This window comes from Gracilinanus agilis, chromosome 4, assembly GCF_016433145.1.
Source record: "Gracilinanus agilis isolate LMUSP501 chromosome 4, AgileGrace, whole genome shotgun sequence".
Taxonomy (NCBI): Eukaryota; Metazoa; Chordata; class Mammalia; order Didelphimorphia; family Didelphidae; genus Gracilinanus; species Gracilinanus agilis.
The window spans coordinates 299,902,279-299,919,589 of NC_058133.1; the positions used below are offsets into that span (position 1 = coordinate 299,902,279).

The 17,311-nt window shown below is 36.9% G+C and overlaps 1 protein-coding gene across 1 annotated transcript in view; it reads right to left on the bottom strand.

Moving 5' to 3' along the window:
• EYS (eyes shut homolog) overlaps window positions 1-17,311 on the bottom strand; it is a 1,520,124-nt gene that overhangs the window by 41,348 nt on the left and 1,461,465 nt on the right. Inside the window, exon 22 of the mRNA XM_044675358.1 lies at window positions 3,614-3,786. Within this exon, the coding sequence (XP_044531293.1) occupies window positions 3,614-3,786 (173 nt within the window). The remainder of the gene's footprint in view (window positions 1-3,613; window positions 3,787-17,311) is intronic.

Below are 17,311 nucleotides of genomic sequence, written 5' to 3' on the forward strand. Positions count from 1 at the left end.
CCGTCTCCCACTCCAGCCTCTCCCTCTCCTTCTTCTTCTCCCTCTCCCTCCCCGCTCTCTGTCTCTGTCTCTCTGTCTCTGTCTCTCTGTCTGTCTTTGTCTTTCTCTCTGTCTCTGTCTCTTTCTGTCTCTGCCTCTCCTTTACAAACGAATAATTATAAATTAGTATAGAGTCTCCAGAGAATTTTAATCATAACAAGTTTTGTCCTTTCTCCTTTCACAAAATCTCTTGCATCTTTGTCCTATTGTCTTCTACAACCATAGTTTATATCCTCATCACTATGTATTTGTTACATGGCAGGGCTCAGAAGGCTTCTCTTTTGCTCTCTGGGTTAGCAAGTTGTTATAAATATGAGGAAAAAAGACATTTTGGGAATGCAGAAAGGAAAAAAAGTGCAGAAAGGGAACCCAAGTGATTTTGTTTAAAATATGAATGTGTTTAAAAGAAGATCTATGGAGAAGGGAAGAATTTAAGACCAAGCAAGAGACAGAAAACATTACAAGATGTAAAATGAATAATTTTGATCATTTTAAATTAAAAGTTTTTGGTACAAATAAGCTACCTAAGTTCAGTTTCTAAAATAATCTTTGTTTTATTTTGTGTATTGAAATGTCTAGATATTAAATTCATAATAAAAAATTTAAAAAACTTTTGAGAAAGAAAATTATTTGATGAACTAATTTTCTCCCTTTCCATCAAGTTCTATTTACTCTTTTTTTTAACCCCTTACCTTCCATCTTGGAGCCAATACTGTGTATTCCAAGGCAGAAGAGTGTTAAGGGCTAGGCAATGGGGGTCAAGTGACTTGCCCAGGATCACACAGCTTGGAAGTGTCTGAGGCCAGATTTGAAAGGAGGATCTCCTGTCTCTAGGTCTGGCTCTCAATCCACTGAGGTACCCAGCTGCCCCCAAGTTGTATTTACTCTTAAAAAAATCCAAACCTCTTGTTTATATGTGAAACTGTGATTCTCAATTACTCAGAGCTTTCATTTTAAAGGCATATAATAAATTCATCATGTCACTTAAAAAAAAAACCCCTAAAATTCATCATGTCATTTCAAACTAAAAAAAAATGTTTCTTAATAAAAAAAAAACAAACCAAAAACCTCTTGCCTTCCATCTTAGAATCAATACTGTGTATTGCTTCTAAGGCAGAGAAGTGGTAAGGGCTAGGAAATGTGACTTGCCCTGGGGCACACTTCTAGGCAGTATTTGAGGCCGTATTTGTACCTAGTACCTACCATCTCCAGTCCTCAGCCACATAGTTTTCCCTAAGTTGTATTTACTTTTTTTTTTTTTAAACCCTTAACTTCTGTATATTGGTTTCTTGGTGGAAGAGTGGTAAGGGTGGGCAATGGGGGTCAAGTGACTTGCCCAGGGTCACACAGCTGGGAAGTGTCTGAGGCCAAATTTGAACCTAGGACCTCCCATCTCTAGGCCTGACTCTCAATCCACTGAGCTACCCAGCTGCCCCCAATGATGATTTTTTAAAATTACCCTACATTAAATAAAAATGTTTCAAATTTTATCAATAAATTGATGCTTTATCCATCATTTCTTGGGAATAAATATTATCTCATGGGATTCTCACAAAAACCCCAGGAGGCAAGTGCTTTATTATCCCTACTTTACAGCTGAAGAAATTGAGGCAAAATAGGGGTTAAATGACTTTCTCAGGGTCACACAGATAGTTTGTCTCTGAATTTGAACTCAGGTCTTCTTGACTCTAGGACCATGACCCTATCCCACTATACCATCTAACTCTTGAATACCAAGACAAGCTTTTCTGGTGCTAGCAGCAATAGGCCAGGAACCAAAAAGCACAATCAATGAACACTGTGATTCAGAGATAAGTATCCTTAATTAATCAGGTATGCTTCCTGAACTGAATGAATTCCTGTGAACCAAAAACTTGGGAGGTGATGAATTAGCATAAAGGTTTCCCTTGTGCCAAAAGTCATTCCAGAAAACTGTTCACTGCTTCTCCTTTATTCAATTTGGAGAGTTCACTTTATTACAGCTATTAGTACTCTTTCTAAGCCCATAGGACACTCTAGCTGATTTTAGAAGGTCTTGAGTGTTTTTTTTCCATTGCTCAACTTATTCTTCCCACATTGTTCAGTGACCCAGACTTATGGTTCAGTGACTAGCCAGAGTGACTAGAATTGATTGAATAGAATGAATAATGGTTGATTTTCTTTTGCACCCTCAAATCAGGGATATCACGCAGTGTGCAATTTATGAAAACAAGTTAAAAAAAAACAAAACTAAAAGACAAGCAATTTAGGATTTTAGATAAGGTCTGAAGATTGGCCACCTAAAATTTTGGAGTTTTTGTTTTAACACATAAGAGACACATAAGACTTAGAAAGACAAAAAAAATATTTATTAAGCTCTTACTACAAGCCAGACACACATTATCATAGGAATTATAACTGGGAGGGACGTAGATATCATTTAGTCTAATCCCCTCATTACAGATGAGGGAACCTGACCAGAAAATTAAAATCATTTGCTTTAGAAAACACTGTATATAAGAGAAATAGAGCTGAGATTTGAACTCAGGTCCTCTCACTTCAATTCAATACTTTTTTCCATGATATTGCAGCTAGCTATCCTTGGCAATGTATATGTTCATATGTATTTCTTGGCAATAATGAAATATGCATTTATGAGAATAATATTAAGAAAATGCTTTTATTATGCCCTAGGTAGCTACCTACCTTCTGTGTCTCTAGTCAGCAGTGTGGTATAATGGACAGAATATTTGACTGAGAATTTGTGGTCCCGGGTTTTAGTACTGCTTTTGTCACTAGTTATCTATATAGATAGCCTTGGAATTGTTACTTTAATCTCTCTGGGCTTCAGTTTCTTTATCTGTTAATGGAGAAGTTTAGTCTAGATTATTTCTAAATTTTTCTCCCATTTTTATAATCTATGATTCTAAACCATTTTATGAGAGAGGAGGCCTACTTGTTACCTGGGCAGGGAAAAATGAGTCATTCCAAAACAAGCCTGTCTAAGGATAAAAAACAACTTTTCTTCAATCTTGGCGGGTTCCATCTTGCCATAAATAGACAGATGTACCTTTTAAAACCAAACTTTTCACATGCAAAAAAGGTGTTACTCTACATCCCTTACAAGATGACATAAATTAATTAATTAATTTTTAGATAAAAAGCAGAATTTTATTAAAGAATATTCAGGGGCATAATGATTCTCCTCCATCTTTTTCTCCCCTCCCTTCTACACTTGGAATTGTGAACTAGAATCATGCTATCATATGATTATATTTATGACCACAGTTAAATTTTTTTAGACTCTTCAAATTCAATGTGATTTAAAAAAAAAACATAGATGTTTTAATTGGTTTCATCACATAGTTCCTTTCCTACTGTTTTCAGGTATCAAACTGCTCTATGAAAAACATAGGTTTGTCCTGTTTCAATATCAAACTTAATAAAAATGATAATATAAACTTTGCTACTTTTTGACACCTATAATAGCAAAAGAACACCAAAAGCCTGCTTTGTGTTTAAAATTTTTGGAAATCGGCAAAAATGAAGTAAGTTAAATGTGTAGTTAGCAAAATGAAGGAAGTTGGTACCATACCTTGTTCACAGTGAACTCCTGTCATTCCTAGAGGGCAGCGACAGGCATATCCTTCAGGTAGTGGGATGCAAGTAGCTCCTTGACTACACTGGTGTTGTGGCTCATGTTCAGGGTCACAGACAGAAACAGTCTCTGTGCAAAATGCTCCTTTCCATCCAGTGGGACAGTCACAGCTACAGGTTGAAAAGAAAAACAATGTAGAAGTTAGAGCACTTAAAATAGAAGGGAACTTCTTTTTGGATTCTATGCATCCATCCATTAACTTATCAAGAACATGTGGTTTAAATGTTTGCTATTGTGATGTACAGAAATGGGCAGCCATTTTCTGTGGGTACAAAAAAGCAGTTTGCCACTTTGGAACTCAGAATCTGGCAAAGCAGCCCTGGGCATGTGCCAAGGTGACAGGAACAGGGTATAAATTGAAATCCACAGACCTCTCAGGGACTCATTTTTTCCCTTCCATTAGGGAGGTAGGAAGTGACAGTCTGGGCCCCAGGAGGTGGGATTTTTGGTATAGGCAGGTAGGCAGGATCAACCCTTATTGCTAGCCATATCAAACACTTTTATTGGCAAAGCCAATACGCTTTATTTCAAGTCAAGATTATTCAGCAAACAACAAGAATTACAATAGCATTTGACCCAGGGACTTCATAGCCCTGGGCTCAGCATCAAACAGCTTCAGTCAGAGGGAGACCCTCAAGGTCCCTTTGAACTCTGCACCTTAGGGAACATCTTCATTTTAAATATTTATTTAGATTTATAATACTTTAGGCAAGATTATTCAGGATTTCCACCACCCACTCTCCTACTCCCAGTCAATTTATCAAATAAACCCAGTTTAATTTAATAAGCCTATAGTGATCTTTAAAAGTCAACAACTTACTTTGATGACAATATCTATAATTATGTAGTCAGATCCTGATAACATCTTAAACTGATCATAGCCTATTCAAGCTAGTGCTAACCTTACAAATATAACCAAAGGTTTCAGGAAATCAACATTCAACTTCCTGATTACCTTCTAGCCAAATGACAGCCAGAAACTAGTATCTAAGTCCTTGTGGTTAGCTAGAGAACTCTCACTCTTAAAGGAAGCTTAGCCCAGGTGGTGTGGGGAACAAATCTTATTCTCATATCAAGCTGTACTATTGGGCTTCACCTGAGTTATCCTAAATACAATCTTAACCCCTTACTGCTCATAACATTATATGCCAGTCATTGTACCTAGGTATAACATGTAAATTAACTGCCCATAGATCTTGTACAAACTGACAAACAGGTTTCCCATCTGGACCTGGTTTAGGCTTTTTTATTGGGACAATTGGCAAATTATATTCAGATTTGCATGAAATTATTATCCGTTGCTCAATTAATGAATCAATTTTCAGTGAAATCCTTTCAACAGCTTCCTTGGTTAAAGGATACTGAGGAATGGAAGGTGGGGGGCCACTTTTGGCCTTAATCTCAACAGGAACAGCTGACTTTAGTAGGCCTACATCAGAAGAGGATGAAACCCACAAGATTCAGGGATACCTGCTGGCATTTCAAAGGAAAGGGCTATCATCTCCTGAAGGACTGGGAACAAAGTTAGAGGCAATTGTAGGGACAAAGAACCAACTGGACAACTATATAGAGGCTCTTAGTTTGCATAAAAGATTTCTTCCTAACAGATTTGTAACAGGCATTAAGAGGAATGAATGCTCTACTGACAGTGTCCATGCTCACAGCATGAAGAGAAAGCTTACTAACACTCTGAGGCTTCACTGACATTCCTAACACCTTTAAAGAACCAATAGAACTGCATTCAGAATCATATTTGCTCAATAAGATGGATCTGGAAGCTCCACTATCTAGGAAGCAATCTTAATAAGTGTTCCCAACCTTAAGGGTCACAGGAAGCTCTTTACTAGGATGAAGGGAGCAGAATGGAATAATTGGCACCAAAACATCAGGGTCTGGAAAGGAGTAGACCTCATCCTCAGGCTCCCAGGTCCCTTCTCTTCCCTTGCACCATCACAAATCATGATTCCTCTGACTATTTCTCTGTTGTACTCCATGTTGACTACAGTTCCTATGAGGAATGTTAGGTTTTGCCCCATGAAAACTATAGCTCAGTTGGAGCCTATATTATTTTTTCATTTTTTATTTCTAAATTCCTGATTTTTCCTTCTACAATGCCACAGAAATAACACTGTATTGAACCTTTGTCTGTTAGTCTTTGTAACTTCCTTCAAAGGGACCACAATTTCTTCAATTGCAGTTGTTAAAATGGGAGCCAAAAAATTCTGCCCAATTTCTCTTTTTTAGCTTTTTCCTTTCCTCCTCTTTCACACCCTTCAAAAACATACACGGCTATCCTCTTCAACTGTTCTATTTTCATACTAGCCTAGTCTGGACAATGCTTTTTAAAATATATTCTTTTATTTTTGGGGAAAAATAGTTTACAAAATGGTGTTATATGAGGCAGGCATCAGTAAGTTTTTTTTTTTTTTTTTTTTAACGCATCAGTAAGTTTTAATCAGGTCAAGACCTGCATATCTCATTCCTGTATTGCAGATGTGATTGTAAAATTAATTTGGATGCTTATTTTCTTCCTGATTAACATATTCAAATTTTTACCAGTTTTCTGTCCTTCTTATCTTTCAATAGTGCCTCCCCGGCCTCATGTAGCCTCACATTGTCCTCAGGATTATTGAGGTTCCATTGTGTGTCCTGTAATGGTCAATGTTTCACTTTCTCATTTTGAAAATTATTAGTGACTCCAAAAATGGTCTTTCTCCCTCAGTGAGTAAGGCATGCATGAGACCAATTATATCAACTCAGCTTGCATTAAATCTCTGAAAAATGCTCTTGAACTTCCTGATTACAAGTAGGGGTTTAGTATCAAAGCTTGGAGTGTTTTTTATCTATATAGTTATATATGATGGATAAAATGTTAGATATGATGGAGATATGATATGATGATTTCTTAATGTTATCAGGTTTCCTCTATGATCATGTCTGGTAATTTCCCTCAGAAGAAACATACTCTTAGAGGAGACATCATTTTCCACTATTGAGTCTGAAGTCTGGGTGGAGACTGAGTAGAAAAGATGATGATGATGATGATGATAAGGAAAAGGAGAAAAAGGAGGAGGAGAAGGAAGAGAAGGAGGAGGAGCCTATGAGTCAGATAGGGTGCAGAAAATTGGTGGAGGAATGGAGGTTGGAAAAGAGAATGAGGGAGTGGAGTCAGAGAGGGAGGAGGAGGAGGAAGAAGATCAGAATGGAAGAATGTGATCCCAGAATTTTGTGGGGCAGAGTTGAAAGATAGAGCCCCAGGATGAGAAGGGGTCTGGGTATGAACAAACGTTTTTAAAATTGGCATGGCTAGATATAAGAACAGTTAATATTGGACAGGCTCTGGAAAGACAAGTATACTAAGGAACTGTTGATAAGGCTATAACTTGGTTTAATTATGTGAAATTATGCTAAAAAGTTTGATAAACTGATTATACTATGACTCAGAGATCCCAGTACTAGGAGATGAAAGACAAGAAAGAAAAGTGCTACATATATGAAAATACTATAGTACTAAAGAACTGGAAATGAGGTAGATAGATGCCCAATGAATGGGGAAGGACTAAACTAATTGTGGCACCTGAATCTGATGAAATATTACTCTACCATAAGAAATAATGAATATTAAGATTACAAAGAAGCATAGGAAAACTAACATGAACCGATGCAGAGTGATATAAGCAGAATCAGCAGAGCAACATACACAATGACTAAAGCATTGTATATGGAAAGAATGACATGATAACAAAAATAGAACTGAACATGTATAACTTGATTTTGCCTAAAATAAAATTCATGATCTATCATGGATGCTCTATATTACATATCTTTATTTTAATTCCACATTGGAGAATGCAGATGGGAGATGTAAATGATTAGCCTGGTAGTCACAGGATTTAAATAGGATGAAGGTTTACATCTCAGTAAAAAAATAGTCAGGATTTTGTCATAGTTTGGGGCTTTAGAGATATTATGATCTTATTTATATATTTTTGTCCATTTGCAAACTCTGTAAAATAATGAAGAAAAAGATCTACATGGATCGGAGGACCATTTCATGTGTAGGATATAGGCATAAGACTTTTTTTGTTGAAATGAAATCAGTTTGAACATGGGTACCTTAAGCTAAAATTTCAGCTTCCAAGGTAAGGAGCAGGAGCTTAGTGAAAGTCATATTTTCTTGAGCTGCCAAATACTCCAACTTGCATTAGAACTCTGAAGAGGGCTTCACAGAGGCAGTATTTCTGGTATTATGTTCAGAGTTGTAGGGCTAGCTGAGAGGGCTCAGATTTCTAGGAATATCATTCATAAGTCACAACAGTGTGTTTCCTATCAATAGTCAGTAGATTTAATTAGCTTTTAGCAAGAAATAGTAGAGAGAAATATTTGGTACAAAATATATTCTCCTCCAAAATAAAAGCCTGGGATGCCCTTTCCCATAAATATATTATGGAAAGAGTAGGCTAAAACTTACAGTACAATGATGGTGAAGCACATGTGTAGAATATATATGTGGCAAAGGGTAACAACTCTTTTTTTTTCAAACATCTCAATCATGATCTGTTTATTTAATTTTTTTATTTGAAAATTTTATTTAATTAATTTAGAATATTTTTCCATGGTTACATGATTCATGTTCTTTTCCTCCCTTCCTCTCCACTCCCCCCCCCACCAGAGCCAATGAGCAGTTCCACTGGGTTTTACATGTGCCATTGATAAAGACCTATTTCCATGTTATTAATATTTGCATTAGGGTGATTGCTTAGAATTCACATCCCCAATCATATCTCCATCGATTCATATGATCAAGCAGTTGTTTTTCTTCTATGTTTCTGCTCCCACAGTTCTTTCTCTGGATGTGGATAGCATTCTTTCTCATAAGTCCCTCAGAATTTTCCTGGATCATTGCATTGCTTTTAGTAAGGAAGTCCATTACATTCTATTTTACCACAGTGTATTAGTCTCGGTGTACAATGTTCTTCTGGCTCTGCATCAATTCCTGGAGGTCGTTCCAGGGTAACTTAACTCTTGATGTTTTATGACTAGGACATCTTTTATCAAGTCCTTACCTAGATTTTCCCTCTGGTGTAAGGAGTCATACTCCTTGAAATTGCCTCTAACCTTGGGTAATTATCTGCATCTGTTTGTCCTCAATGTGTCATTCTGCTACCCAAATATATGCATTATCTCCAAGTGGTCCATTTTATCTGATCCCAGTCAGATGCATTCCCTACAACTAGTCTATTCTCTTCAATGACATGGTCAATTGGAATGGAGAAGAAAGTAAGGAAATCTTTTTTTTTTCTTTAACGGTGATACTTTATCAAGACTCTGGCTCTAATTCTAGCATTCCCAATTCACAAACTTGGAGTCTTTTATTAGTGGAATGATAAACTGCTGAAATTCCTCCAGCTATTTACAAGCCCCCAGAAGCATCACTGGTTAGCCAATTCCCTTCTTGTTCTGTAGCCTCACAAAGAGGGCAGAGAGTAGAGATCATCTTGTTTATGCAACATAATTCTGTGATTTCATTAATTATATTTGGGAGCATAGAATCATATCTCTTTTTTCTTATATAAGAAGAATCTAGAGAATCGTCAAATTAAGAATACAGTAATTTAAACTATGTTATATAATGGTCAGTGAAAAAACAAGAGTAATCTATGTTTGATGGGCTTATTAAGGCAAGTCATCATAAAGGAAATATGTCTTAAACTAAAAGAAATTATGGAAAATGATCTGTGAAGAAGAGGACATTCAAGGTATAAGCAGGCATAGGAATGAATAGGCCATCTAAGTTTAAGATCTTATGTATAGGTGCTTAAAATTTGTTGAATAAATGATGATAATAGTTTCTGTTTCTATTACCTACACTATCTTGATGTTTAAATAAAGAATTTTCATTTTCCATCACTACATTCTAATTATATACAATATACTCATTTGTTAGTGTTATTCTCCTATCCAAATTACTTTGTATTTATTTGTGTACAGTACATGTTTTTCTTTATTTCTGATTACCAGTAAAGTAAATGTTCTTCGAGGACAGAGACCAATTCATTTTTTTTTTAAACCCTTACCTTCTATCTTAGAGTCAATACTGTGTATTGGCTCCAAGGCAGAAGAGTGGTAAGGGTAGGCAATAGGGGTCAAGTGACTTGCCCAGGGTCACACAACTAATTCATTTTTTCCTTTGTATAGTGCAGTGCCTGACTTAATAAATGTACTTAATAGTGTTAACTTAATAAATACCTGTTTAATGGAATTGAACTCAATATGTTGTTGTTATTCCAAAATAGAATTCTCCCATTTTCATCTGATAAGCCCTGTAATGTAGGGTGGCAGCAAAAGCCCTTGCTTTTGCAAACCAACTGTAACAGTTTGTCAGTTAGAAAGGTTTAGAATGTTGAACTAGCTTGGGGGCTGGGCTCACTGGAAAACCTTTAGAGCTAGGCTATAAATTGTCCTGGAGTTCCAACTGAAGGGCCTTTTGCCTTTGGGGCATCTTGGACCTGGTCTGTTCTTTCTAGACCTCTCCCTGATCTCTCCATTTACATCCTGCTATTTTCTCTGGATTTCCTCATTGGGCCCTGGGAGGAAGGGTGGTTTGGTGGTTAGACATCGTGGTTTTAGTTTCTGTAGGCAGGAAGGACAAACTAAATCAAGCCATCTCCTTATCTAGTGATCTGATAAAATATTTTTACCTCAGGGCAGTGAAACCTTCCCTGACTGAGAGAGCAAGCCTCTCTCAGTCTGACCCTCTCCTGGGTTCCTTCCCCCAGCACCAGCTTTCTCCCTAGCAGCAGTTATAAAACCCTAAAACCCCCTTTCCCTCTGCTTATCCCTGACATTAATAAATCCCCTTTGATATCTATTACAAAAGTCTCTGGTGAATCATTGTACTTGATTCACAGGGCAAAAGCTGAAGAGAGAAGGCATGACTTTACTTTTATTTCTTGAGGGCAAACCTGGGTATCCATTTGTGCAGGAAGTAGCTAGTCGAGAGTTCCTGTAGATTTCAGTTTCACTGGAGGGGAGGAGCCTATGGTCTCTTCCCTCAAGGGATCTTAGAAATTAACAGCAAAAACCTTTCGGCCAGACTCATAATATTTCTGGTTGACTCAATTCCTTCTTGTATCACAGAGATAGCCTCCTTGCTTGAATGACCCATCCTATGCCTACCAGTACTTATCCTCTGTCTCTAGCCTCTGTGATTAGCCTGTTTGAGCAGCCCCTTATATATTCCCTAATCTTCCCTTACCTTCCTATATTCGTCCTTTAACTTAGCTATCCCCATTTTTTCCTCCCCCATACCAAGATTGCCTACTTTTTTATTACAGCCCTCATGGAATATTATTATAAATGGATAGATCGTTGCAATATTTAGCATTACACATTCCTGTGTGTTGGTATGCAACCATGTTAAGGAACCTTACAATGGTGACCTTCACTTTATCATTTGCACAGTTAGAATGGGATACATCATTTTGACCCGGGCCATGGTCCAGGATAAGGGGTTCTGTGCTCAAAAGATTAAGGAAGAAGGCCCTATGAAAAGTTTTCCATTTCCAGACATGGTAGCACCTAGCTGTAAATCCCTGGTGAGGTAGAGGCTGGTGCATGTCCAGAGTTCTGAGATGAAGTAGCCTAAAGCCAATCAGGTGTGCACACTAAGTCTGCCAGCATAGGAATGAACCTCAGGAGTGACAGGGTCCTCAGGCTGCCCAAGGTGGGGAAAATTGATTCATGTTGGAAACTGAACACATCAGAGTTTCTGTGCTGCTCTGTGAGCCAGTTGGGCTTGTGAGGGGTCCCTGAGCTTCTAGACTGGACAACACAGGGAGGCCCAGTCTTTCCTTACCTCATCCAAAAGAAAAGGAAAGTCTTCTCTGACTTATTTATCTGTGACAATTATGAGTGTAATCAAATGAGTTAATATATAAAGTATTTTACAAATCTTAAAGTTCTATATAAATTAATTTATATTAAAGTGATATGTTATTCACTTTTTTTTGAGCTTAGGACGTGCATGATTTGCAGAGTTGTAGGTAAACAGTTTGAAGGAGCCAGGGATTTCCTTTTTTAGTCATCTTTGTTTTTGGCTATTACTTGCTACATCTTTCTCAAAGCATCTGCATTTTTGAAACAAGCTATGATATTCTTAAAATAATTTAAAAAATAGATTAATTCCTTAATGGACCAAGATCTGGTTACTTTATAAACTTTTTTTTTTAGTTCCAGTAAACTTGGGGTCAAGTAGATCTAGCTGAAATCATGATTTTAATCTATTACTGTTTGGACTGGGAATCTTATTTAATTTCATTAAATGTGTACACCCAATGCTTTGTGTCCTCAGGAAATCATCCTTCTTTATGAGCTAGCAAGAATGACATGAAAATCCATGAAGCCTCCCTCATTTGTCTCACTTTTCTGGGAACTTCTAGGTCCATGCTGTACTTATTATTGATTTAAGGATCTCCATATTTTTTTTGTCAATCTGGATTTTTCAATGTCATATTTTATTAAAGTAGGACACCTATAGTGTAGTTAACACAGACACAGTATAAATCATTAAGGAACATGGAGTGCAGAAATAGAGTAATATAAAAACCACAGACTAAACAAATTTACTTTGTACATTTTGTACCAATCTCATATGGTTCTCTGTGCCAAGTCCTACATATAGAATCAAAGTAAAGTCAAAGAAGTTTTTTTTTCTAAACCAAACATCTAACTAGCAACAAGGAGTCTGTTTTTAAAATTTATATCACAGTTAATTTCAAGGGGCATGAAGTATTTTTTGAACTATGCCTTCTTTTAATTTTATTTGAGAAATAACATTTGAATACAAAAAGAACTCTTAATACTCTGCTGTATTTAGAAAAACAACTCCAACAGTTTATTAGTGGCATATATAAGGATTATAGGTTTAGAGTTAGAAGCAATCTAAGAATCCATTAATTCTAGTTCAGCCTCTTTATCTGAGATTCAGAGAGGCTAAATCACTTGTTCATGGTCACAAAGTAAGTGTCAGAGGCAGGATCTGAATCCAGGTCTTTCTGACTACAAGGAACCATGTAGCTTGTTCTTGTTCACATCTTGTAACATATAACTTTTGCATACAGATAAAAATAATATTTCTCCTTCTTGGTCTGAAAAATGATAACTGAAGATGGCTCTTTGGAATACACTCTGTATAGTTGCACACTGACTCACATGTAGTGTTTAATAATTGTTGAATACTGTATATTCTGCTGAATGTTATATTTAAGGATGTAGAGATTAATTATGACAATTGATATTTATATTTAAAATGATATGTTACCTATTTGAGCTTTACACCAACTTTGATGGAGGTATTATAAGTATTAACACACCAATTTTACATAAAGAAACTGAGGCTTATAATGATTTTGGATTTGAACCCAAATCTTCCATGATTCTAGCTTAGCATATTTATTGCAACATTGTTGTTAAAACATCTGGCCAGCATAAGGGAAATGAAACTTTTCATTTCTACTTTAATCTTGCTTCCAAACTTCATCTTGCATATATATTCTTCTCTTACCTTACTTATTTACCACTTAAAGACAGATCTCCAATTTTCATCGTCTACATGCATAAATAGGACACTATTTAAAATTTTTATCTCCCCAAAACTTTAACCAGGATTTCATCTCAATGTCAAACTATGTCAGATGAAGAATTATTTATAAGAGGAACATGCAAAGCTCAGACCACGGAGGACAGCAAATAAACAGCCCCTTTCAGACTTCATTGGGAGCACCAAAAGCTTGCAGGTCCCTAGCCTGATTCTGAGATCCTGGAATAACCCAATTCTCAAAATCTCTTAGAAAACAGCAAAAGGACCAACTTAGATCTTCCCTCTAAAAATGTGGCAGAGTTCAGGGACATTAACATCAAGTCTGAAGTAGGGAAGTAAATGGATGAAAGGGCAAACAGACAAATTAAAAAAACACCACCACCACCACCATAATGAACTATTATAGTGTTGGAGATGCTCAAGATACAAAACCAGATTAGAATAATTCCAAAAATATCTACAAGTCATGCCTTGTAGATATATTGAAGATAAATAACACAGTAGATAAATAACACAGTTTTGGTACAAACTCAATTAGAATTCCTAGAAAAGATGAAGTAAGAGCTTAACAAAAGAGAAAAATGTTTTTATAAATGGAATGAGAGTACTTGAGGAAGAAAATTGGGAAAATAAGTGAGACCCATGGAAAAAAGAATTGAAAATGGAATTAATAGCTGGGCATAAGAGATACAAAACCTCAATCAAACAACAAATTCCCTGAAATTTTGAATGGGTCAAATAAAAGCCAATGATTCCATAAGGCAACAAGAAATATTAAAACAAAGTCAATAGGCTGAAAAAAAAATAGGAGAAACTTAAGATATCTCAGAGCAAACACAATTGACTAGAAAAACATTAAGAAGAAAAAAAGTTGAGTCAAAGGACAGCTAGAGATGGGTGGTCCTGAGTTTCAAATTTGATCATAGACATTACTAGTTCTGTGACCCTAGGCAAATCATTTTATCTTCATTGCCTAGCCCATAACACTCTTCTGCCTTGGAACCAATACACAGTATTGATTCTAAGACAGACGCTAAGGTGTTTTTTTTTTTTTTTAACAAAAATTAAGAGTCATTGAATGTGCTGAATACCAATGACCAACAAGAGTCTAGATATCATATTTCAATAAATTTAAATAGAAAATTGCCTAGATTTTTTCGAACCAGAAGACAAAGTAAAACTAGAAAGAATGAAAACTCCAAGACATTATGGCTAAAATTTAGAGCTTTTGGGTCAAAGTAAGTAGACTACAAGCAGCCAAAAAGAAGGAATTCAAATGCTGAGGATCACAGTCAGGATCACATGTGATTTTCCAGCTACCACTATAAAGGAGTGAAGATCTTGGAATATAGCATTCCAGAAAGGCAAAGGATATGGGTTGATATAGAAGAATAATTTACCAAGTAGATCTGAATATCATCTTACCAGGGAGAAATGGATTTTTAATGAGATAGAAGATTTTTTAGAGTTCCTAATGAAAAGATCAGTTGAGCAGAAAATGTAAGATTCAAATACAACAGTGAAAAAAAAAAGTAAGACTATAAATATGAATGCATGATAAAGGACTAAATAAAGATAAGCTACTTATATTCAAATATATCCCCTCTGATCTCAATTCATCATCATATTTCATAGAGGGAGTCTAATTAGACAAGGCTTGTGAGTGATTCTGATATGTCCTGATGATATTAAGAATTGAAAGAGAGAGAAGGAAGAATATGTTGGAGGGTAGGAAGGGAAAGGAAGGTCAAGAAAAATTATTTCACATTATAAGAATACACAAATTTATATAAATGTCTAGTTGTACAAACAAGGAGGAAGAGATGGAAAAGAGTGGCTGATACTAGAACATCATTTTCATCTGAACTTGTCAAAAGAAGAAAGAATCCATATGTAAAGAAATATATTTCCCTCAACAGAGAAATAGAATGGAAAGAGGAAAGGAGGAGAAAAGAAATTATAGGGAGGGCAGATTAAAGGAGTGATCAGTTTTAAGTAAAACAAAACCTAAGGATGCACAAAAATATTTAAAGTTTTTTTTTGGAGTATGAATGAATGGGAAAACGAAGGGGTGCTTGTTAACTGGGGAGTGGATGAATATGTTAGGGTGTTTAAGTGTGATGGAATACTATTATGCTGAACTGCTATCAAACAATGATGAACCAGGTCCCCAGATGACCAATAATGAAATATATTATTCATTTCCTAATAGGTGAAGGAATGAGACAAATTTTTAAAAGGATATGGCTGAGACAGAACTTCATTTTAATCTACTATATGTACTTGTAATGGGCTTTATTTTTCTTATTGCTGGTGGTGGTAGGTTCAGGTTGGGGGTGTGTGTGAGAGGGCATATTATGGCTGATCAAAGCAAAACTACACACACATATACATATATATGAAATACTGGCGACTCTGATTAACGTGATAACTGGCAGTTCTTGAGGACTCAAGATGAATATATTGTCTACCCCTGAAAATGAAGTGATAGAATCAAGAGTGCATAATGAAACTTTTTTTAATACATAGCCAATGTGAAAATTTGTCTTGCTTGACTATGCATGTATGTATCAAAGATTTTGTTCTTGCTTTCTCAAGAAGGGTTGGGAAGTAAAAGGGAGAAAAGGTTCATCTTAGTTTGAAAATAAAATTAACTGGGGTTCCGGGTTAAGATGGCGGCAGAGTAAGAAGCAGCTCTTAACCTCTCCTGACCGAAACACACAAAACTCCTCAAGGGGACATAAAAAAAAGTCCAGACGAACGGAGGAACCCCACAACAGGGCACAGCGTGGAAGGTACGTGGAATCGAGACATTTCCAGGCTATAAAGGGCTCTCACTAAATCGGGGGCTGAGCAACCGCCCCACCCCCACCCCCTCCACACACAAGATCTAGAGCTCTGAAGCCAGCTAAAAAGAAATAGAGCAAGTTTGGGGCACCCATCGAGTCATTGGCAGCTCCGGGGCCTGTTCCTGAGAGCAGCAAGATTTAAGACCCCAGTAAGCCAAAGAACGCAAGCGAAATCTGAGCGCCGGAGCAGAGAGTGGACGCTGGGCACAGAGCGCAGGCTGAGTAGAGCACAGGCACGGGCGGAGGCGTGGGTGGAGGCAGACACAGCCAGGAACTAAAGCTCTGAAACCCTGAATGGGGAACCAGTGCAGACGGGTATACGACTGTGGAAGCAGCGCCCTGAGACTTGTAAAGGAACCTCCTGCAGAGGATCAAGTAAGGGGGTCCACCAGGGGGCTTGACCTTGGAAAAAACCAGAACTCAGACCTCAGGAGCCAATAGACCGCGGACAGACACTGAGCGAGAGGATAAACCTGAGAAGCTGCTGGGCTAATGATGGCTACCCAGACTCAGGAAACTCAGAAGAGAAAGAATAACAACAAGAAAAAGAAGCCTTTAACACTCGACAACTTTTACACAGAGAAAATCCAGACAACTGAGCAAAGAGAGGAGGAGAACAAACAAGCATCCGGACCCTCCTCAAATAAGGAAAACTCCTCACAAGCTATGGAAGAGTTCAAAACTGAGATTTTGAGGAAAATGGAAGAGATCTGGCAAGAAAATAACTGTTTAAAAGGTAAAATCTTGCAATTGAACACCAGAAATGACCAGATTGAAAAGGAATACCAGAAGATTATGGCTGACAACCAGAAGATTATGGCCAAAAACCAGAAGATCATGGCCGAAAACCAGAAGATTATGGCCGAAAACCGAAAGATTATAGCCGAAAATCAATCCCTAAAGGCTAGAATTGAGCAATTGGAAGGTAATGATCTCTCAAGACAACAAGAACAAATAAAACAAAGTCAAAAGACTGAAAAAATAGAAGGAAACATGAAATATCTCAATGAGAGAGTGACAGACCAAGAAAACCGGTCTAGAAGAGACAATTTGAGAATAATTGGTCTCCCAGAAAAACCAGAAATTAATAGAAACCTGGACTCCGTACTAAAAGAAATTATTCAGCAAAATTGCCCTGAAGTCCTACAACAAGAGGGCAATATAGACATCGAAAGGATCCATAGA